This window comes from Lactuca serriola, chromosome 2, assembly GCF_051521515.1.
Source record: "Lactuca serriola cultivar US96UC23 chromosome 2, Lser_US96UC23_V15, whole genome shotgun sequence".
Taxonomy (NCBI): domain Eukaryota; kingdom Viridiplantae; phylum Streptophyta; class Magnoliopsida; order Asterales; family Asteraceae; genus Lactuca; species Lactuca serriola.
This window is the reverse complement of record NC_136409.1, coordinates 167,688,056-167,713,338: the sequence shown is the minus strand read 5'-3', so window position 1 is coordinate 167,713,338 and position 25,283 is coordinate 167,688,056. Positions and strand designations below refer to the sequence as shown.

The 25,283-nt window shown below is 36.6% G+C and overlaps 1 protein-coding gene across 1 annotated transcript; it reads left to right on the top strand.

The window, feature by feature from the left end:
- The first annotated feature begins 15,499 nt into the window (after positions 1–15,499).
- Positions 15,500–15,925, top strand: LOC145089771 (uncharacterized). The gene has a single exon (XM_079028167.1). The coding sequence runs from the start codon at positions 15,500–15,502 to the stop codon at positions 15,923–15,925; it is 426 nt and encodes a 141-aa protein (XP_078884293.1).
- Positions 15,926–25,283: the final 9,358 nt, after the last annotated feature.

Sequence of the window (25,283 nt, the reverse complement as noted above, 5' to 3'; positions counted from 1 at the left end):
AAGGACCATGCTCAATCGGGTCAAATACGTGCCTAATATAGTTGTAGCCTTAGACACTATTCCAACAGTCTTCCACTTGGATAAGTCTAGTAACTATATACAAGTATATTCCGATTAGCAATCGTAGCTCTCAAAGACGCTGTCAAACTCTGATCTAATCAATCTTGTCCTTTAGATAAGGGATCGTACAGTCCTCTGTTTAGATATCATGTTGAAAATCCTATGGAACAATTAGTCTAGCATTTGGTTTCTCGATCTCCGGTTTATTTGACATAGAACTTAATCGAACACATCAATTCAGTTCTGACCGGGCCCGGCACATAAGTCAAATCAAATCATCGAGCGGCCGAGATATCGCTTTTACCCTCTTGGGATAAAAGTAACAGATAAACTTCGACTTATATGCATTTACTTATTCATTAATCAGCCATACACAACAATGCGTTTTATAACATCAAGTTACTGATGCGGTTTCGCATTATCAATGTACAACCAATCAATAAATTGGTGGATTAGTGTCTAAGTCCATAACTATTTTGGTATGTACTTGATCCGATGGTGCATGGTCCATTTTGGTTGCCTTCACCAAAGCAACTTGATAGGATGAATTATGGAGAGAAAGGATTAAATATGATTTATTAATATATTATGAGAATAATATATTAAAGGAGAAATCATATTGTTTAATTAATATTATTCAAGAATTAATTGGTAATTAGTTTTGTGACTAAAAGAGATTAATTAAACTTAAGGGACTGGAATTGTAATTATAAGATAATTGCAATTTGGGCCATGGATTGCCTTTTATTATAAGGTGGACGAATTCTATGGGGGAAGCCCATATGAAATCGTCCAAGGCTTTAAGGAAAGGGCTCCATGGGTTGCTTAGGGCTTAAGCAACCAAATTAGGGTTTCCTTGTTAGATAACCCTAATTGTCTCACTATATATAGACCCCTTAAGGACCAAAAACGTGGCTAAGCAACCTTCTAGGGTTTCACACGTTTTTGGGCAGCCTCTAACCTCTCACCTCTTCATCCTCTTGCTTATGGTGTTTGTGAACCATTAGAGGAGTGACACTTGTGACTCTAAGCTTTCCAAAGTCAATACAAGGAGATTTGGGATTGTTATTGCTACATAACAATCAAGGTAATATTATAAACCTATTCTCATGTTAATATGATTACTTGTATGATAGAATTAGGGTTTATAGTCTTGGATAACTTGCATGTACAATAGAGAAACCTAGATCCAAGCATTAGGGTTTGTATGAGCACATAGGATGTTCTTAGGACCATAACCCATCAGTGGTATCAGAACCTAGGCTGGTTTCTATTGTATTGATGCTTGACATGTTTGAAAAATTCGATTTTTTGGTTTCTGGAGGCTGGACTCGCCGAGTCCATAGCTGAACTCGCCGAGTCCATGCAGACTCGACGAGTCCAAGCTTGACTCGACGAGTCAACTCGTCAGATGGAGTATATTTCGCGATTTCTTGCTGTTTTTGCTTATGGATAGTTACCTTATCATATTAGATCAATATTAATCCGATTTTATGATATATTTGACTATATTCTTGATCTAATTGAAGATATTTATCAATTAATAAGATAATTGTTTCCTTGTGTGATAATTGATTAATTATTTTGATTAAATTGGTAAATTGTTTTGCAAGAAATCATTAAATAAATCAAATATGGATAATTATGTGATTAAATGTTAATTTAGATTATTTGTTATTTGATCCTTGTTGTTATGAAAAGTTTCATATTTTCCCTTTTAGGTTTTATAGTTTAAATTTGAACCCAAAAGTTTTGTTGTTTTGAAATTTAAATAGTTGAAACCCTAATGTTTTGAAAAAGCTTTCAAAACTTGCCCTCAAGTTTTGGAATTTAAATTTTGATTAATAGTTTAATTTTGATGTATATTTAAATTCTAAACTCTAATGTTTTGAAATGTTTCAAAACTTGCCCTCAAGTTTTGGAATTTAAAAGTTGATTAAAAGTTTAATTAGGAATGTTAAATTCTAAAACCCTAGTAATGTTTTGAAAAGTTCAAATCACTCCCTTATGGTTTTATTAATTAATTAAGGTGTATAATTAAAAGAAGTTCAATAAATCCATAAAATTTTAGGTTAACAATTTAATTGAATTAAAAGTATAATTGTTAAATTAAACCACCTAGTATTTTAAAAGTGTAAAATACACCCTATACTATATATATAACATTAAAAGTCTAACATTATATATATATGTATGAGTAAAAGTCAGTCTTGCCGTTAGTAGGCCTCATTCACAAAGCTGTTCTATAAGGGTTGTTTAAGGAAATTGCCTATAAAATGACGATTGAATGGGTATCCACTCTTACCCACCGCACTCTTGACTAGTGGAGGGTCATTAGCCGAACGGGTAGGATAGGACAAAACCTTCTATTATAAGTATAATGAAGTACAAAAGTAACTAAATGTTTTACAAATTCCCAATCTTAGTTACTTAGGCAAAGTGAATTGATGCAATTCCATGAAATTACACTTTGTGCCCTTGCGAAGACGTTAGTGGAGCGTGTGTGGTTTACCGGCACACTAAATGGTTCTAAGCAAAGGTAGCAAAGGGTGACTCAATGTTTGTCATAGTTCGATGGAGCGTGTGTGGTTTACCGGCACATCGAATAGGTGACTGTAACATGTGAGGGCACCATGTAGTTTGCATGGTTATTCACACCCGCTTTGTGATCCTCGGCATCCCAGTCACAAACAAGAGGGGCATATCGAGATTTAAACATGCCATTGAAAGTTCAATGAATCTCAAAGGATCTAGGAGTTTTCATAGATTTAAAACTTAAAATTTCTTTTTCTTTTTTCGTGGTGGAAATTAGTGAATCGTCATTCACTTACCTTCAAATATTCTGCAATTAGGGTTACGGCATCCCTCTCCCGAGTTGTAGAATATTGTGTTGGGTCCTAGCCTTAGTATCTCATTTGGGTGATTTGCTAAGGACTCATTCAATCAACTAACTTGAATTCGTTTTCTCCCGTATTGTAGATGTCAAAGTTCGACAACTATGGTTTTCCCAAATCCCGTGGAACAAGCATTCCACATGAAGATGATATTCCATGATTCGATCGAGGAACAAGAGATCATACTTCACTTCCTCCTCCTCCTCAAATTATTCTCCCTAACCCACAAGTTCAAAGGCTTGAAAAGTTCAAGATCACTCAAGCCCTTTTGGCAAGTAAACATAAAGATGGAAAATCGGTGTGTGCACACGTCCTAGGGATGAAGTCACACATTGATAGGTTAAGAATGTTGGGATCTGTTGTCTGTGAGGAGATGGCTGTTGATTGGGTTCTTCGGTCACTTCCTAACTCGTATAGTGAGTTCGTAAGAGAGTACTATATGATGAACCGCGACGTGACCCTTATAGATCTCACCTATATGCTTATTGCTGTTGAATCAGCAATGGTTTGGCGCAATAGAAAAGCAAAGTTGATTGGTGAATCTGTCTTCAAGACCTCTATGGATATAGACAATGGCAACGAAAGACATGCTATGATCGAAAAGTTTGATCATAAGAGAAAGGCAATGTCTGAAGTAGTTCCATGTCCTGTTCCAAGAGAGTCAATCTGCTTTTATTGCCAAGAGAAAGGGAATTGGCGACGAAGCTGCCCTATTTACCTAAGAGATCTAAGAGATGGGAGAGTCGAAACGTATGGCTCTAATATAGGTAAAATCCATTAACTAACTCTTTTAAGCTTCTATTCTAGATATGATAAGATTACAATTGATGTTTTGAAGGATCGAAGAAAAGAAAGAAAGCTTAAGGGAAGAAGTGAGCAGAATCTAACCGTGAAGGAATGGATTTCGATCGCATTTCTCGAAGATTAGATTCTTAAGCTACTACTTAGAGTTAGAATTAGATTGCTAAGAAAGATGTATTAGCATAAGTTTTTCAATGAGTTGCATTGTAAGGACAAATTTTTCCGCATAAAATAAATTTTGATTTTTATATTATCCTTGCAATGGCGTGTATGAAAAATTGATGTTAAAATGTTTCTATTATTAGCAATAATGGATTTGGTTCTTATTATGTTATTTATGGAAAGTCGAGAGTTTACCAAATAGGGAGAGTTTCTCATCGCCCAAGTTTCAATTGGACAGAAACTTGGAATCATGCAACTTGGTTGCACGTTGAATGAGAAATTTCATATTTGGAAATTAGACTAATTCGTTGACAAAATGTCAAGTGAAGGACTAGGAGATCGAGCACACAAAGTTGCGTGTTGATCAAGTCCACCATAAGAGTAACAATGATATTCGTCATGATTTACTAAAGGTTTAGTAAATATGATTATACTTACAAGATTAAGTGTAATTATGAATTGATTGAAAAAGTTTAAATCAATAGCAAAACGAATAAGAAGAATCATGTAGGCAGAAAGATAAAAGTTTCTCCATTCTAAGAAGAAAGGAGAGTAGCTTTTATGCTTTATGATAGGTCTTAATGATTAAGAACCATATCTCAATTGATCCTCTAAGTGAGTCTTAGTACAATTGTATGTCTAAGAAGAGGAATCAAGAATTGAAGAAATGGCTAAATCAAGAAGTCAATCACACTTCATTCCAAAAACAAGTCTTAAAGTTAAGATTGTGAAATTGAGTGATAAGTATTAAGAAGGTTTATAACATTCATCAAATGTGGAAAGTTGTGATGTCTTGGATAAGACAAAGACCAACTAGGACCAATTTATGAAGTGTTTTGATAAAAGGTACACTAACTCTTGAATATTTGTTTGTCAAGAAATGTTTTGACAAGAGAATCTTATATGTCAAGTAGTCAGTGGGAGTCTTAATGGTCTTGAAAGGTTTCAAGAACAAATCAAATAAACCATATCAATCATCACTAGCACACGAGTTGAGGTTTACAACCCATCGTGTTGACATTATTTTGTTTCTGTGCAAATCCAATCGAGTTAATTATGCATGTGAGTCCTATGAGTTCTCATTTGAATGCATAAAAAGCAAGGACCTTGATCAATGGAAAGTACATTGATAAGAAAAGGTGAGCTGCTTAACTACTTGGAATACATGGTGGGCAGTTGTGCTACCATAAGGCAAGAAATCAAGATTAAGAAAGTTCGATCCATATGAGTTTGAATTTGTCGTAAACTTTGGTTTTGACAAATTCACATGGATAGGAACAAATACACCATTTAAATCTAAGTGTCATAAGATTTCCTCCTTCATGAAAATGATTGTGAGGAAATGCTTTCACTTAGAAATATTTTAAGAAGATAGTGATTGTAAAATTGCATTCTCGAATTCAATTATGGTTACGGTATCCCTTTCCATAATTTGAATTGTGACGTTTGGCAATTATTTACACACACATATGAACTATCTAAGGCAAAGGTGTATAAGTTCAAGAAGCCTTGATAAAAGGTTATCAAAGCATTAAGTATTAGAAACATGAACTTAAGAAATTCAATAGGTATTGTTTTTCTGAAAGTTAAGATGTTTATGAATACATGTCGAAGCTAGTGGGAGCATAAGTGTTATGTTTTATAGTAATCATCATGATAGTGGGAGCATAAAAGTTATGATTGTATGATTATTATGGAAAGTATTGCAAGTTGGCAATATTAATTATAGAAAACAAGAGTTATACCTTGTAAGGGTTGTAAAGTTGTTTTGCTATAATTCAGGGAGAGAATATTATGCTTCATTTCAAATCTAAAGGATTAGGTTGAGAAATGTTAATAAATTTAGTCAAGGGTACATAGTGTGTTCTTAAAATTTCGATTATGATTACAGCATTCCTCTTCACAATTCGAATTTTGAGAACATAGCAAATAAAACATTATGCGTTGTGTCCCATACGCTTCGGGTATAGGATCGATTGCAAATGCCTTAATATTTGACCATTCTAAAATTTTCCAAATGTCTAGCGCATTTAGAGGGAAAAAGGACAAGAATCGGTTTTGACTAAGATAATTAAACAACTATCAAAGGACAATCCAAAGTTCGCCGAGGATTGGTCACTTGTGAGTAGTTGGAAGTATAGTATTGGAAAATATGGAAATGTTTCCATATTGGATGGACCATATCGACATTATTATGAATAGATAAGATTCTATTAAGAATGAGTTGTCATATGGAAAATATGGAAATGTGTCCATATTGGGAATTGAATATTGACAAATCTATGTCTAGATTAGAAACTTTTATGCAAAAGCATGTTCAAAGAATGTACTTTGAGTGAGAGACATCACGTCTATGGAATTGTTTTGTAACAATCTCCGATAGAGGACTTTGTAATATCATTGGCAATAGTCTTTGTGATTTTGGTGCAGTGACATTACGAAAAGATCGTTGCATAGAATGTTAGAATTTAGCATATTCTATAAGTAGCACGAATTTGATATTCTTTCACTTATGAAAAAGGATTTGGAGTTGTGAAATGAGAATGATTGGAAATGTGCTCAATTTGGTCTATTTCACAAAAGTGAGAACCATAGGTAAACATTGTGTGCATGTTAGGAGCATGGGACAAGTGTAATGATTTAAGTAAGAAGTTGATTACCCGAAACGACAAATAATGAGTAATCGATATGGTGATAAATAAAATGAGTTTTATTTATACTCAAAGGTTTGAGGCCATATGGGATTAGTATTATTCTTGTGTTTCACATTTGCATGTTTTGACTTCCAGAATAATTGAGTTTATTAAGAATAATCGAACTATTCAAACGGGCCACAGTCGTTCATATGTTGGAAGTAGATATGAATGAAGACTGTCGTGAATTGGTGTGTGGATTGTCTAAAAGAGTATTAGACATAAGCAAATGTTTGCTGCAACGTTCATGAGTGCTTATGAATATGATTTGAGCATTGGATTAAACCCACGCTCACTTGGATCACTCCATGAATTGTATCACGAGTGATTGGTGAGACGATAACATCTTATATTCTTGAAACCGAGATGTGTGAGTTGTATCTTGCAAATCGGTTGCACATTGATAATATGAAAACGCACTAGTAACTTGGTGTTATAAAACATATTGTTGTGTGTAATTTGGTGAGTGAGTGCAAGAAAGCATTGTATCAAAGTTTATCCGTTCCTTTTATCAAAGGTAGGATAAAAGCGATATCTTTGGGCCCCTCGATGATTTAGTGATGACAAACGTAAATTCTCGGCCGGGCTAGGGCTAATTTGATTTGTTCAATTAGTCAGTCGTCATAAATCGGGAATCGAGATATAGTACAAAGAGAATGATTTGAAATCATATCTCATATGATATCTAGAATGGAGGAATATATGATCCCTTATCTAAGGACACGCGTATCTGATATGATCAGAGTTGACAGCGGCTTTGGAAAGCTACGATTGCAGATCAGGATCTGAAGTCATACGCATAATAGTTATTAGACTTATCCAAGTGGGAGACTGTTGGATTAGTGTCTAAGTCCATAACTATTTTGGTATGTACTTGATTCGATGGTGCATGGTCCTTTTGGGTTGCCTTCACCAAAGCAACTTGATAGGATGAATTATGGAGAGAAAGGATTAAATATGATTTATTAATATATTATGAGAATAATATATTAAAGGAGAAATCATATTGTTTAATTAATATTAGTCAAGAATTAATTGGTAATTAGTTTTGTGACTAAAAGAGATTAATTAAACTTAAGGGACTGGAATTGTAATTATAAGATAATTGCAATTTGGGTCGTGGATTGCCTTTTATTATAAGGTGGACGAATTCTATGGGGGAAGCCCATATGAAATCGTCCAAGGCTTTAAGGAAAGGGCTCCATGGATTGCTTAGGGCTTAAGCAACCAAATTAGGGTTTCCTTGTTAGATAACCCTAATTGCCTCACTATATATAGACCCCTTAAGGACCAAAAACGTGGCTAAGCAACCTTCTAGGGTTTCACACGTTTTTGGGCAGCCTCTAACCTCTCACCTCTTCATCTTCTTGCTTATGGTGTTTGTGAACCATTAGAGGAGTGACACTTGTGACTCTAAGCTTTCCAAAGTCAATACAAGGAGATTTGGGATTGTTATTGCTACATAACAATCAAGGTAATATTATAAACCTATTCTCATGTTAATATGATTACTTGTATGATAGAATTAGGGTTTATAGTCTTGGATAACTTGCATGTACAATAGAGAAACCTAGATCCAAGCATTAGGGTTTGTATAAGCACATAGGATGTTCTTAGGACCATAACCCATCACAAATAACAAACCATATATCTTGGTTTTAAGAATATATGATATTATCGTCTTGCGGTCACCCCTTTTATCACATTCCATAAGGTGATTCCAGCAAGCGCGAGTTTATTCCAATGCTCAAAACTAGTTCATAAGCACTCATGAACGTTGCAACAAACTTTTGCTATGTCTAATACCATTTAGACAATCTACACACCAACTCATGACAATCTTCATTCATACCTACTTCCAACATATGAACGATTGTGGACAATTTGAACAATTCGATTATTCTTAATAAACTCAATTATTCTGGAAGTCAAAACATGCAAAATGAAACAATAGTTAAACAATTAACATAAGACAGTAACATTACTCAAAAATAATACTCTTTTATTTAATCATCAAATGTTAATTTCATTTATCTATTACACGTTTCTACTATTATCTAATCTATACTAATATCATCCTTCAGCCCAATACTCCTAGCATGCTGCAAGTGCTTAACCCTACTCAGTCCCTTCGTAAGCGGATTTGCTGGGTTATCTTCTGATGATATCCTCTTCACTACGAGTTGTCCTTCTTCTACACGATGTCTAATAAAGTGATATTTTCTGTCGATATGTCTAGATCTACCATGATCCCTCGGTTCCTTGGTCAAGGCAACCGCTCCTTCATTCTCACAGAAAATCTCCATGGGCTCCTTTATGGCGGGTACAACTCCAAGATCACCGATGAAGTTCTTTAACCATATTGCCTCCTTTGACGCTTCGCTCGCTGCAATGTACTCTTATTCGCACGTTGAATCAACTACGGTTTCCTGCTTGGAACTTTTCCAAGTTACGGCTCCTCCATTCAGGGTAAAGACCCAGATCGACTGTGAACGGTAGTTGTCCCTGTCGGTCTGAAAGCTGGTGTCACTATACCCTCACACCTTCAAGTCATCACTCCCTCCGAAGACTAAGAACCATTCCTTCGTCCTCCGAAGGTACTTAAGGATATTCTTGACCGCAATCCAATGGGCTCTGCCAGGGTTCCCTTGATATCTGCTAACCATGCTCAAAGCAAAGGCTACATCAGGGCGAGTACAAGTCATAGCATACATGATTGAGCCAACTGCGGAAGCGTATGGTACTCGGCTCATTTCTGCTATTTCAGCTTCGGTACTCGGACTTTGAGTCTTACTCAACTTGGCATTACTTTGTATCGGTAATTCTCCCTTCTTCGAGTTTTCCATACTAAAACGTTTTAGTATCTTATCTAAGTAAGTGTTCTGACTAAGTCCTATTAGTCTCTTACTTCTTTCTTTCACTATCCTTATTCCCAAAATATAGGAAGCCTCTCCGAGGTCCTTCATAGCGAAGCACTTCCCGAGCCAGGACTTAACCTCCTGCAGAGTCGGGACGTCGTTTCCTATGAGTAGTATGTCGTCGACATACAAAACGAGGAAGCTTACTATACTCCCACTGGCTTTGACATATACACACGATTCATCTTCGCTTCATACAAATTCAAACTCTTTGACTTTCTCATCTAAGCAAAGATTAATCTGCGAGATGCTTGCTTAAGTCCATAAATGGACTTCTCAAGCTTACACACTCTATTCAGATGCTTTGGATTGACAAAACCTTCTGGCTGAGCCATGTAAACATCCTCAGCCAACTTCCAGTTAAGGAAAGCGGTTTTAACATCCATTTGCCAAATCTCATAATCATGAAATGCGGCAATAGCTAGCATCACTCAAATAGACTTAATCTTCGCAACTGGTGAGAAGGTCTCATCATAGTCAACTCCGAGAGTTTGAGTAAAGCCCTTCGCAATCAATCGCGCCTTATATGTGTGTACGTTTCCATCCACGTCGGTCTTCTTCTTGAAGATCCATTTGCACCCGACGGTTTTACGTCTGGGCACATTATCAACTAAATTCCAAACTTGATTGTCATACATGGACTGGATCTCGCTGTCCATTGCCTCTTGCCATTTCGCAGACTCTGGGCCTGCCATAGCTTCCTTATAGCTATTAGGTTCATCTAGATTTATTAGTGTACCATCACTAATATACGTATCCCCTTCGGTAGTAATATGAAAACCATAAAAATGGGGTTGAACTCTAATTCTTTCGGAACGTCTAAGAGGTAAGGACTCGTCAATCGGTTCAACTGGAGTTTCCTCCTCGGATTGAGTGCCAGCGATAGAGGTTCCTTCATCTATCGATTCTTGAATCTCTTCAAGCTCGATTTGCCTCCCACTGTCTCCTTGGCTTATGAGTTCTCGCTCTCAGAAAGCTCCTATCCTCGCAACAAAGACAACGTTGTTCTTCGGTCTATAGAAGAGATATCCAAAGGATTTCAGCGGGTAGACGATGAAAATAGATCGCTCACTACGAGGTTCGTGCTTGTCGTGAGTATCTCGTCTTACGAAAGCCTCGCAACCCCAAACCTTGATATGTGCCAACGAGGGAGCTTTCCCTGTCCACATCTCGTGAGGTGTTTTGGCAACCTTCTTAGTAGGGACTCGGTTAAGGATATGGGCGACAGTCTCTAAGACATACCCCCAAAAAGAGATAGGTAGTGAAGCACGACTAATCATAGAGCGAACCATGTCTAACAAGGTTCGATTACGCCTTTCTGCCACACCATTCAACCTAGGTGACGTCAATTGTGAAACTATTCCACACTCCTTGAGATAATCGTGGAATTCAAGACTTAGGTACTCTTCTCCTCGATCGGATCGAAGCATCTTGATTTTCCTGCCCAATTGATTCTCCATTTCATTTTTGAACTCTTTGAACTTTTCAAAAGTTTCCGACTTTTGCTTGATTAAGTAAATATACTCATATCTACTATAGTCATCGGTAAAAGTCACATAGAAGCAGTTTCCATCCTTCGTGGTTGATCTAAACGGTCCACATACATCGGTATGCATTAGGTCCAATAGACCCTCACCCCTTTCACATGTACTTGTGAAGGGTGACTTAGTGATCTTTCCAAGTAAACAAGACTCGCATGTGTCATCTTCCCTAAGGTCGAATGACTCCAACACTCCATCCTTTTGGATTTGGGCTATGCGCTTCTTGTTGACATGTCCAAGACGACAATGCCACAAGGATGCTCTATCCACAACATTGGAAGAATCCATGCATAAAACATCATTTCCTAAGTTATCTACAATCATAACAGTTTCATAAATTCCATTACATGGTATAGCTTCAAAATATAAGACACCATTTAGATAAGCAAGAATAGAACCATTCTCATTATTAAAAGAAAATCTAAAACCTTGTCTAAACAAACCATGAAATGAAATGATGTTTCTAGCCATTTCTGGCGAATAGCAACAATTGTTCAAATCTAAAGATAAACCATTCCTAAGCACTAAAGAATACACTCCAATCTTGGTCACAGGCGACGATCTTCTGTTCCCCATGATTAGATTTATTCTTCCATGCTCCACATCCCTATTTCTTCTTAGTCCCTGCAAATCGGAACAAATATGGTAACCACAACCGCTATCAAGGACCCAATAATTAGCATGAGATGAATCATTAGATTTAATTGTATAAATACCTGCGAAAGATGGCTTGATCTTTCCTTCCCTTATGGCTTGCAGGTAATCTGGGCAGCTTCTCTTCCAATGCCCTATTTCATGGCAATGATGGCACTCTGCCTCCTTAGGGTTAGGACAGGGTTTAGCAGGATCAAATTTGGTCCCACTAGAAGAGGAACCATCTCGGGACTTTCCCTTGCAGTGGCTCTTAGACGGAGCCTTCCTCTTCTTGCCTCTTCCTTGCCCAATGGCTAAAGCAGGAGCAACGGGTGGATTACGAGTGGGTGCAACAGACTTGTCCTTTAGGTTGCTTTCAGCAACCCTAAGGAGACCTTGGAGCTTGCTTAGGGTGACCTCTTCCTTGTTCATGTGGTAGGTCATCTTAAATTGATTGTAACACGGAGGCAAAGATTGAAGCACCATGTCGATCGCCAAGTCTTCCCCAAAGTCAACATTCAACTTGCGAAGACGATCGACATACCTTTGCATCTTTTGCAGGTGCACGGTAAGAGATTCTCCATGACCCATTTTAGCGGAAATCATGTAAGTGAAAATCTCGTAACGCTCTTGCCTCGCGTTCTGGTGGTATCTCTCCAACAAGTCTTGGTGCATTTCATACGGATACATGTCCTCATAGGAATTTTGGAATTCGGCATTCATGGTGGCTATCATGATGCAATGTACCTTAGTTGCATCACGCTCGTGAGATTCAAAAGCGGTCATTTCAGCCGGAGTAGCGATTTCTGGGTTGATTTTCTCGAGCTTCTCATCTAGGACATACTCCTTGTCCTCATAGCGAGCAATTGTGCGAATGTATCTTATCCATTCGCTAAAGTTCGTCCCATCGAAAGTAACCTTTTGACAAAGGCTCATTAATGTGAATGAACTAGCAGCAACGTTGTTTGCGTTCGACATCTACAAATAGAAAGGACAAAGATAGATTAGAATATGAATCCCTAATTATCACCCAATAAGAAAATTAGGGCTAGGATCCAACAACAATATTTACATATTAGAAAAGGGATGCCGTAATCTAACATGCAAACAATTTGAAGGTAAGTGAATGACGATTCACTAATTCTCCACCACAAGACATAACTTTAAAATGTATTGAGAATTCCTAGGTTTAGATGAGATTCATTGAAACTTTTCAATGGCATGTTTAAATCTCGATATGCCCCTCTCGTTTGTGACTGGGATACCGAGGACCACAAAGTGGGTGTGAATTACCATGCAAATTTACATGGTGCCTTCATTGTAACGTTAACCTATTCGATGTGCCGGTAAACCACACACGCTCCATCGAACTATGATAAACAATGAATCACCCTTTGCCACCTTTGCTTAGAACCAATTAGTGTGTCGGTAAACCACACACGCTCCACTAACTTCTTAGCAAGGGTGCGAAGTGTAATTTCATGGGATTGCATCAATTCACTTTTCCTAAAGTAACTAAGATTGGGAAATTTTTGAAAAACATGTAGTTACTTTGTATTTTATATGATACTTTTAATGAAGAGATGAGGTTTCCCTATCCTACCCGTTCGGCTAACGACCCTCCACCGATCAAGCAAGCGGTGGGTGTGAGTGTACACCCATTAAGCGCCATTTTATAGGTAGCAACCTTATACCCACCTTATAGACCGACTTCGTGAATGAGACCTACTAACGGTAAGACTAGCATTTTAATTATATATATATATATATATATATATATATATATATATGTATATATATTAATCTTATTATATTGGTATACGGTTGGATTTTAAACTTGTAAAATTCTAGGGTTTGAAATTTAAATTGTCTACATTAAACTTTTAATCACAAAACGTAAATTTCAAAACTTGAGGGCAAGTTTTAAACTTTTAAAAACATAGAGGATCAAATAACAAATAATCTTAATTAACAATTAATTCCATAATTATCCATATTTGATTTATTTAATGATTTCTTGCAAAACAATTTACCAATTTAATAAAATAATTAATCAATTATCACATAAGGAAACAAATATTTTATTAATTGATAAATATCTTCAATTAGGTCAAGAATATACTCATATATATATATATATATATATATATATATATCATAAAATCGGATTTATATTGATCTAATATGATTAAGGCAAGTATCTCAAAGATAAACAACAAGAAATCCCGAAGTTTCCTTTTTCTGGCGCTCGAACTCGCCGAGTACCCAGATGGACTCGCCGAGTTGAGCCTACTCGCCGAGTACCACCATGGGACTCGCCGAGTTCATCAGCCAGAGGACAAAAAACGATTTTTTCAGCAACAAACAAGCAATCAAAGTATGAATTCAATAGAAACCAATCTAGGCTCTGATACCACTGATGGGTTTTGGCCATATGAACATTCCTATATGCACATGCAACCGTAATGCTTGGATCTAGGTTTCTCTAATAGAACATACATTGAATCCAAGACTTCTAATGGCTAATATACAATAACAATAATATGAAATCAGAGATTAGAAGTTTACCTTGAATCACTTGCTTGATCTTGTTGTCCTTGAGGCTTTAGAGTCACAATTGTCACTCCTCTAATGGCTTACAAACACCAACTAGCAAGGAGGATGATTTGAGAGAGAGGAGGGAAGAGAAATTCGGCCAGGGTTTCTTCTCTAAGCACAAGTGTCGAATTCCCTCAGCCTTAGGGGTCTATTTATACTTGTAAGGCTCCTAGGGTTTCACCCTTAAACCCTAATTGGATAACTTAAGCCCTAAGCAATCCAAATCCTTTCCATGATAAGCCTTGGACGATTTTATGGCTATCCTTAGCCCTAGAAATCGTCCACCCCTTATCCATAAAGGATATATAGCCCAAAGTGCAACTATCAAACAATTGACAGTTTATACCCCTTTATTTAATTAATCTCTTTAAGTCACCAAATTAATTCCTAATTAATTTATGACTTATATTAATCCAATAATAATATTATTATTCCTTATATTATTCTTATAATATATTAATAATATTCCTTCTCTCATTATAAATTATCCTGTCAAGTTGCTATGGTGAAGGCAACCCAAAAGGACCATGCTCAATCGGGTCAAATACTTGCCTAATATAGTTGTAGCTTAGACACTATTCCAACAATTATATCCTTAGCTTGTATTTCTCTTATATAAGGAATGGAATGTAATACGTATCTTTTCATGGTAAAATAGATTTGTAACATGGTATCAGAGAGTTATTAACCCTACCATCGATTTCTATGACCTGTTCCCTCTCCTAGGGTTCTTACCCCCTCTTTTCTTCTTCCTATTTTCTGCTCGTCTTTTTCTTTCTCTTCTTCTCTCACCATGACAGGTCCTTCAGAGGGTTCCTCCAACATGAAAACCACTGAAAAGAAATATGGAATCACCAACATTAAGTCTTATGTCCCACTTATTCTTGACTTGATCGGCTGAATTACGATTCTTGGAAAGAGTTGTTCAAAACCCACTGTATTGGGTACAAGGTTTTAATCACCTTGAAGATGTCCCTAAGGTCATTACCGACCCCGAATGGGAAACTGTTGGCAATATTGTCAAGCAATGGCTCTACGGAACCCTCTGCCAACACGTTCTACAATCCATTATCACTACAGATGCGATAGCGGCTGAAGTTTGGACTACAATTCAAGCTCTATTTCATGAAAACAAAGAGTCAAAATCTATTGAACTAGATGATGACTTAAGAAACATTGTCATTGGTGAATCGACTATTATGGAGTATTGCACGAGAATCAAATCCATCTTGGATATTCTTACCAATATTGGAGCCCCGTTTCCCGAAAGAAATCTGGCCATCTATGTCATGAATGGCTTGTCTCAAAAATACGCTCATATCATGACCACCATCCGTCATCAAAAACCATTCCCAACTTTTCTTGAGATGAGATCCATGCTCACCCTTAAAGAACGTTCCATGAAAAAGGAACAAACCCACCTCCTTCTTGTTTCACATCCTGATAATGCATTCTCTCCCAGTGTTCTCAATGTTGAACACCAAAATCGAAGTCAAAATTACCATAGAAATAACTTCGGAACACAAATCAGCGGACGTGGGGGTGGTCGGACCTCACGCAGTGGTGGAAGAAGTGGCCGTTCTGGTGATTGGAATCAGGGACATCATGGAAGAGATGGTGAATGAGGAAATTTAGGTTAATACGGTCCTTATAAGTCTAACTGGGGAGCCTTCGAGCAACCGATGCAAGCGCATCCCTTACAACAACAACAGTAGCGTGGGTTGCTGCCTTTTCTCTCAGCCCAATCGGCGCCTTAGCCCACTTCATCCCAACATGGACTTCCTCCTCAATAGCAAAGGTAGCCCAACATTAGGCTTTCTTTTCATATGCTCAACAGCCCACTAATTTGCAGTGGTTTCAATATCCACAAAATTTTGAGCCCACCACTCTCCCTTAAGCATTCAACACTATGAGTCTTCAAGACCCGGGCAATGTAGATTGGTACATGGACATCGGGGCAACTGCACATCTTCATGCCGACTCAGGTACCCTTACGTCTCTTAGCGATAATTGCAATAATTCTAATTTCTCGGTTTTAGTCAGAGACGGATCATGTATTCCGGTCACTAAAATTAGTAACTCCACCCTCCGTATCAATCTGTTTCGTACTTTAATTTTAAGAAATGTTCATATTACTCCCTAAATTATTAAAAATATTATTTATGTTGGTACCTATACTCATGATAATAAATGTTCCATCGAGTTTGACGAATTTGGTTTTTTTGTGAAGGATTTCCTAACCAAACAAATCCTCCTTCGATATGATATCACGGGTGACCTTTATCCTGTTACCAGACCGTCTCCTCAAGCTCTTCTCTCTGCCAGCTCATCATTGTGGCATCAACGCCTTGGTCATCCCAGTCAACCCACTCTCAAGTTATTAGTTTCTAGAAAGTTTATTTCATGTAATAAAAAGGATTCTCCTTTATTATGTCATGCTTGTCAACTTGGCAAGCATGTTCGTTTACCTTTTGAGTTATCTAAAACTTATGCTTTGTTTCCCTTTCAATTCATTCATTTTGATATGTGGACATCTCCAATTCAAAGTCATAGTGGAATAATTTATTATGTCATTTTTATTGATCAATTTAATCATTTTTTGGGTGTATCCTCTTAGAAGAAAATCCGAGGTCTTTTCTAAGTTCCTTCACTTTCGGGCATATGTTAAAAATCAATTTCAAACTGACATTCAAACGTTTCAATGTGATAATGGAAAAGAATATGATAACTCTCAATTCCACCAATTGTGTGACACCCATGGCATTCACATGCGGTTTTCTTCCCCATAAACTTCTCAACAGAACGGGAAATCCAAACATATGCTCCACACAATTAACAATATGATGCGCCCTCTCTTAGTTCAAGCTCATCTCCAACCCACTTAATGGGTCGAGGCGCTTCACATGGCAAACCATCTCTTAAACATTTTACCTTCCATCACCTTAAACAACGACACCCCTTTTCACAAACTCTTCAACAAACCTCCCACATACCCTCACCTTCATGTCGTTAGATGTCTTTGCTACCCTCACCTAAATAACACCAATAAACTTCAACACCGTTTTGTGCCTTGCATATTTCTTAGCTACCCCTCAAACCACAAAGGGTTTCGTATTCTTGATCTTCACACTAAACAAATCATTATTTCTCGTCACGTCAGTTTTGATGAGACTATTTTTCCTTTTGGTTCTATGAGTCCAAATCAATCCCGCGATTATCAGTTCCTTGATATCGATGCCCCCCGAATTTCCTTCAACAATCTTCATACCCAAACCATCATATCTTCCCCTCTTCCTCGTGATTATTCTCAACTCTTTCGTGATCCTAATTGGCTAAATGCTATGAAAGATGAATATAATGCTCTTATTGTTAACGGGATTTGGGTACTTGCTCCCCGGCCTACTAATGCTAATGTGGTTAATTGTATTTGGTTATTCAAAAAGAAATTTAATGCAGATGGATCTCTCACCCAATACAAGGCCTGCTTAGTTGCTAACGGGCGCAGTCAACGACCTAACGTTGATTGTGATGAGACTTCCAGTCTGGTTGTCAAACCGGCCACTATACGGACTGTTCTCAGTATCGCTATTTTTCACTGATGGCCTGTTCATCAACTAGATTTGTCATCTATAAGAGACTATATATATGCACCAGCCACCTGGTTTTTGTGTCCTGACTACCCTGATCATGTCTGTATTCTCAAGAGGTCTCTATACGACCTCAAACAGGCACCACGAGATTGGTATCACTGATTTTCTCAGTTCATTACTCGGTTCAGCTTTACTAATAGCAAATATAATACCTATCTCTTTATTTACAGACAGGATGATCATATAGCATATTTACTTTTGTATGTTGATGACATTGTGTTGGTTGCATCATCCTCAGGTCTTCTTCAGCAGGTTATTTCCACATTGCAATCTGAATTCTCCATGACCGACTTAGGCTCCTTAAATTACTTTCTATGCATCGCAATATCTAAAGATCATCATGGCATGTTTCTATCTCAACAAAAGTACGCAACAAAAATTCTTGATTGTGCCAAGATGTCCAATAGCAAACATGCCCGCACACCTGCTGACACATCTGCAAAATTTGATGGCATCGGTCCGCCTGTCTCTGATACGAATCTATATTGCATCCTTGCTGGTGCTCTTTAGTATTTGACCTTTACACAACATGATATTACATATATTTTGAAACAGTTTTGTCTCTACATGCATGATCCGAGAGAGCCCCACCTTATTGCTCTCAAATGTGCACTTAGATACATTCGTGGCACTCTTGATCATGGCCTACAACTTTATGTCTCCCCTTCTTGGGGACTGATTGCTTATTCAGATGCTGATTAGGCTGGTTGCCCTACTTCTGGCCGCTCCACTTTAGGGTACGGTGTTTTTCTTGGCTCCAATCTTCTCTCCTGGTCTTCCAAACGACAGGGTACAATTTCCAGATCGAGTGTCGAAGACGAGTATCGCGGAGTTACGAATGTCGTTGCAGAGACTAGTTGGTTGCACAACCTTCTCCGTGAGCTTCTATATCCGCCTCTCACGGCTACACTTGTCTACTGTGACAATTTAAGTGCCATATACTTGTCCAACAACCCTGTTCAATATCAGTGTACCAAAAACATCGAGATTTACATCCATTTTGTTTGTGACAAAGTTGCTCTAGGACAAGTTCGAGTGCTCCATGTTCCATCTTCCTTACAGTATGCGAATATCTTCACCAAAGGGCTTCCATCTTTGCTTTTTCTTGATTTCAGATCCAGTATGAACATTCGTTCCAGACATCCCATTCAGACTGCGGGTGGCTGTTAGCCGTATATTTTGTATGCATTTTATATGGACTGTAGTTGTTATTTATAGAGATTGTTAGCCCTCTTATTTAGTAGCCCAATGTATTTGTTTATAGTCCTAGCTTGTATTTCTCTTATATAAGGAATGGAATGTGATGCATATCTTTTCATGGGAAAATAGATTTGTAACAGCATGTTCAGATGAACATATACGGTGGTGAATACATACCGAAGGATGCAGTGGTGAAGGAGAATACATCCCAGTTAAACTCAAATGAAGAAAAACCCAAGATGAACAAAGGCATCCTATTCTTCAGTATACCAACAGAAAGCATCATGCTTCTAACGAACACCACAAGATTCAGAAATTAAACCTAAATCGAATAGCAACAGGCACAAGAGATTGACGATTCATTTGTTATTATCTACATAGGACCTTGTCACTGGCTTTTTTGGTCGTGGTTGTATCCACTTTTGTGTGGATTTGCCTTCATCGTGTGCTTCTTCGGCTTCTCTTTTCCTGTCAAAAAAGGAAGCCGGTAGTAACAAGAAATTGAAACACGAACATGTGATGAAATCTGGTTGGTGGACTTTTCAAACTTAACAGAAGATTGAGGAGAAGTATATGTAACTATGTGTGACAATTTTTTGATTTGCAGGTGAATGTGTGGGGAAAAGAACAACATAGAGAAACTTCAATGGCGACGGAGGAAGAGTGTTATCCAGTGGTCGTCGATGGTGGTCTGATGGAGGAAGAAGGCATCGAGAGACTCTAAAGCTTCAATTTGGGTTTCTTGAAGATGAACAGATAATTTGGGTTAGGTTAAAAAATGAGAAAAGGGAATGGGACGGTGGGGAGTGGGGGTGGGTCGAATTGTTTGTTTTTTTTTTATTTTTATTTAATTAATGATTAAAATAAATATGAAATATATATAAAAAACAAATAAATAAAAGGGCAAAAATCGTCATTTCAAGTCCATCATGGACCAAGTTCATGGGAAGTTTCTGATTTTTGGATCAAATTCACAGGAAACTTTTGGTTTAGAACCTTCCACGCAAGTTGGAAACCTTTTCACCGTCTTTGTTGGTCGTGGTTGTGTCCACTTTTGCATGTATTTTCCTTTGTCGTGTGCTTCTTCGGCTTCTCTTTTCCTATCGAAAAGGGAAGCGGGTAGTAACATGAAATTGAAACACGAACATGTGATGAAAGCTGGTTGGTGGACTTTTTAAACCTAACAGAAGATTGAGGAGAAATGTATGTAACTATGTGTGACAATTTTTTGATTTGTAGGTGAATGTGTGGGGAAAAGAACAAGACAGAGAAACTTCAATGATGACGGAGGAATAGTGTTATCCAGTGGTCGTCGATGGTGGTCTGATGGAGGAAGAAGGCATCGAGAGACTCTAAAGCATTGGTTTAGGTTTCTTGAAGATGAACAGATAATTTGGGTTAGATTAGAAAAAGAGAAAAGGGAATGGGACTGTGGGGAGTGGGGAGTGGGGGTGGGTCCAATTGTTTGTTTTTTTATTTAATTAATTATTAAAATAAATATGAAAGATAAATAAAATAAATAAATAAATAAAAGGGCAAAAATCGTCATTTCAAGTCCATCATGGACCAAATTCATGGGAAGTTTCTGATTTTTGGATCAAATTCATAGAAACTTTTGGTTTAGGACCTTCCATGCAAGTTGGAAACATTTTGGACCCCATCCACAGTTTTTTGCAAACCACAGGGACCAAATTTCTAGTTTTATCCCAAAAGTATTATTTCAAAACTATAAATATGGTTCAAAAATTCATTCTCTTGGAACCGAATCCTTGCTAGTTCTGTCCCACCAAGTGGAGACTATATACATTGAGGTTGAATACTTTCCATTCCTCAATTCGATACTTCGCCCCGAGTCATTGCTTGTTTCAAAGATTGTTCACAAGGCATGTATCCTTGTTTCAAAACGAGTATTTTGAGCAACTATAAGCACATACTTTGTCATGTTTCTTTGCATAAGTATTGGTCTTAAGCATATATATTTTATTATGAACCATAATGTAACATTCAAGATTTGGTATGTTTTCTTTTTAACCCTTATTGTAAAATTTCTATATTTTAAGTCCCTAGCTAGTATGTGGGGCGTACTCTATGATTACGCTTAGCATATTAGCTCAATTCAGGATCGTGGGCTCACCCACGTACGTTGGGCGTACGTGGGAGTACGCATGGCATACATAAGGCAGGGGTAAACCCTAATTTTTAGGGTTTGTGCCCTATTTAAACAACTTAAGTCACCTTTGTACCTTCTAATGATCGGTCACCATCCCTATATACCTTGAGATCGAAACCCTAATTCCCATTTGTGAGATTTGAGCTTGAAAGTGAGTTTTGGTGGTGTTTTTGGTAAAGTATAAGAAGAAGAACACTTGGAGGTTGCTTGGGAGTGGCTTGAGCTTGTAGATCTAGAGTCATCTTCATCTTAGCAAGTCATTTGAAGTAAAAAGCTCTCGTCTTGATGGTTCTATATTCTAGATCCAACTTAGGGTGTTATTTATGCTTTTTTGGGTCTTTTAAGCCATATTTGAGATTATGGTCTACTCCAGAAGCCATAGAGGTTAGATCTTAGCACATTTGATGTCCTTTGTCTATAAAAATGCAACCTTTATGAGTTTTTTTGGTACATGCATGTGGTAGGTTCCTTGTTAGGGTTCTCTTTGAGTTTTGGGTCTTATTAAGACATGCATGGGAGTAAAGTTGCCAACTTTACGTGTTAAGTCACCTTCTTGAATCAGATATGAGAGTTGGGCATGATGGCTTAACCGAGTAAATGCTTAATGAGTTGGATTGGTTGTCTGCGGAGTACGTGGGGCGTACTCAGCTCGTACGTTGAGCGTATTGGCCCCGGAAGGAGTACGCTAAGCGTAAGTCTGAGTACGTATAGCGTCCTCAGCTGGTTGACTTTCACGAGTTTTGGCCATATATTGGGATTTTAGGGTTTGGGCCTTGTTGGGCCATTGGACTTCTGATTTTGGACCATGAATAGACTATGGGCTTTCTTGGAATTAGGTCTATGATGGTTTTTGGGCCCATTTAGGAAGTTGGTCCATATTGGGACTTGGGATGTCATTTAGGAATTTAGGCCTTTTGAGCAAGTGGGTTGGGCCTTGGTTTTGGGTCAAGTAAGAAAAAGGGTAAAATGATCTTTTACCCTGGATGTTGGACAAGTAATTAGATTCTTGACTATGGTTTGAGATCCAATTATTAATTGGATATTATTTGATGATGTTAGCGCGGAGATTTTCCGGATCAGCAGACCGAGATTTTATCTGAGAGATTCAGCAGCTTGAGGTGAGTCTTCTCACTGTGTTTAGCAGGTCGGAGGCACCAATACCAGCCCATGGTCGATTATGATTAGGATGCTAGTTGTCTGTGTGACTCTGCATGTATGATTTTTGATATGTTTACTGAGCGGGGCCTAATGATTATATTGTATGCTATTTATCTTTGTGATTTTTGCATGTGTTTATGTGTTTATATGTATACCGACGGGCATAATGACTGAAAGATCTATTCTGAGCGGGGCCCGATGACAGGTGTGGCCCATTATATGTTTGATATGTATGGTATGTGATATTTTGGGGAACTCATTAAGCTTTGTACTTATGGTTTTTAGTCTATGTTTCAGGTACTTCTGGTTCGAAAGGGGAAAAGTTCATGATGATTGCAGTTCACACACCATATTGTTCCGTATTTTACATGACTCTGATGTTTTTGGATGTTATTTGATATACTTTGATTTCACTATGGTTTTGTGACATTGTTATGGATAATGGTTTTATTAATATAAAATTCGAATTTTTAGTCTTAATTTTTGGGACGTTACATATAAGGTGACTTGTTTTAACATAATTAACACTTAAACTTGATCATTGACTGTTTTTAGGTAAAACCATGATTTCGTCCCCATTTCACATGACAGAAGGGCCTTGGTCTTTCCATTAGTAAAAACACGTATCATTCATTGCATTAACATGTGCCAACATCCTATACTTAAATTTGGGATGTTACAATGCTAACAAAGAAGGTCAAATAATACAAGATGGTGTACATGTGAGGTTACGAATGAAAGGCTAAATGAAAGTGAGGTTGTGAAGGAAAGGGTAAGTGTAAATGTTCCTATTGAGGCTATGAATGAAGTGGTAAATTAACAAATTAGTGTTTTCATTTTCGGTAAGTGCCCAATTATTAGTTGTAATACATGAGCATGCCCAATTATTACTTGTAATACATGAACCTTTAGAGATTGAAATTGAACTATTAAGTGCCTAGTTATAGTTTTGTTAAGTATATTTTATTCAAAGTATTTTGATCTATTACACCCAACCTTTTGAGAATAAATAACATATTAGATCACATTTGGATGGAGGGGTGGATTCATTTGTTGTTTCATTCGTTCAAATTTTCCTTGTAAGAATTGGGAAGTTCTTCATCGTACCATTCAAAAAACTAAGGGTGGCAAATCGTGTTATCGTTTTGTGTTTCTGTCTAACACGACATGACAAGACAAGGTTTTATGTAACACAAACACGACACAACACGGTGTCGTGTTTGTATTAACTAACACGAAAACGAACGAATTAAACAACGACAAACACGACATGACACGACAAATATTACATATACTAAAAACTAGTTTATTTAATGAATACTTTATCAAATATAACACGACAAACACGAAAAAAAAACGATAAAAAACTGCTAAATCGTGTCAATTTTGTTTCAAATTTTAAACACGAACACGACACGACACGACATGACATCGTGTTTTTTACAATTAACACGAACACGAATTCAAAATTTAGTTTCGTCCCAATTTCGTTTCGTGTCGTGTATTTTTGTCGTATCGTGTCATAAATTGTCACCCCTACAAAAAACCATCGTGTTCCTTATTTTGGAAAAGCTTGCATATTTTGTTATTTTTGTTCAAATTTCAATTAAATTGTCTAAAACAACCGTCAAATAATACAAATATAAAGCACAAACTTTTATCCCTCGTCCTTTCCCCTAAATTTATCTTTTATATCAATTAGTTTGATAAAGTTAAACAAAAAATATATATAATTCTTTTAGAAACAACTAAATTTTATAAAAAGCCCATCTAAGCAAAAAAAAATATATAACTATTAGGGTATTTCTAATGGAAGATTATTTTTGGAGGTCAGTTATTTAGAATTAATCCCATAAATGATTTTTATCATGAAGAAATTTCATACATATCTTGGCAAACATTAAATATTTAGTCTTATATTCTTTTAAAGTTCATAATTACGTATATATTCTTATTAACCTATTTAACTCATATTTATATCTAATTTTATAATTTAATGAGGTATAAATCAATTTCATAAATTGATTTATACCTCGTTAACTTATAAAATTAAATTATAAAATTGATTTATACCTCATTAAATTATAAAATTGATTTAACCCTCAGATAGTAAAATCATGGTATACTAGTTCATTATTTAACGTAGGAGGTTAAAACAATCAAACTAATTAGTCAAAAAAATTATAAAAGTTTTGAAGGTTAAATCAATTTTATAATTTAATAAGATATAAATCAATTTAATACCATAAATTATATGGTATTAAATTGATTACAGTTAGTAAAATGCAAAAACTAATCAAGCATACAACCAAAATTAATTAAATCAATAAAATGATATATCTCTGATGATAAAAACATATTTGATTAGTCCGCTACAATGAAGAAGATGTGATGAGGAAGACGCACACAAAGAAGACGTGATGAAGAAGACTCAGGTCAACATATGATTAGGGAGTCATGTACTCGACGTATAATCAGGGAATTATTGTTGCAAGATTAATCATAATTTATCATGATTTAAATTTAGTCTTTTATTTAGAAATGGTATTTTGGTAACTTTATATGTAATTTCGATTTTTAAATAATTTTTTGATATTAAATTGATTTATATCTTATTAAATAATAAGATTGGATATAAATAAGAGTTTAATAAGTTAAATATAAGTAATTATAAACTTTAAAAGGATATATAAATAATATATAATGTTTGCAAAGATATATATGGAATTTTCCCATTACAAAATATCTACTCTAGATGCAGTACAAGTTATTTTAATTTAATATGTTGTAATATATTAAATTCAT

Coding starts and splice junctions, on each gene's coding strand:
- LOC145089771 (XM_079028167.1), top strand. CDS start 15,500: ATGGAGTATTGCACGAGAATCAAATCCATCTTGGATATTCTTACCAAT.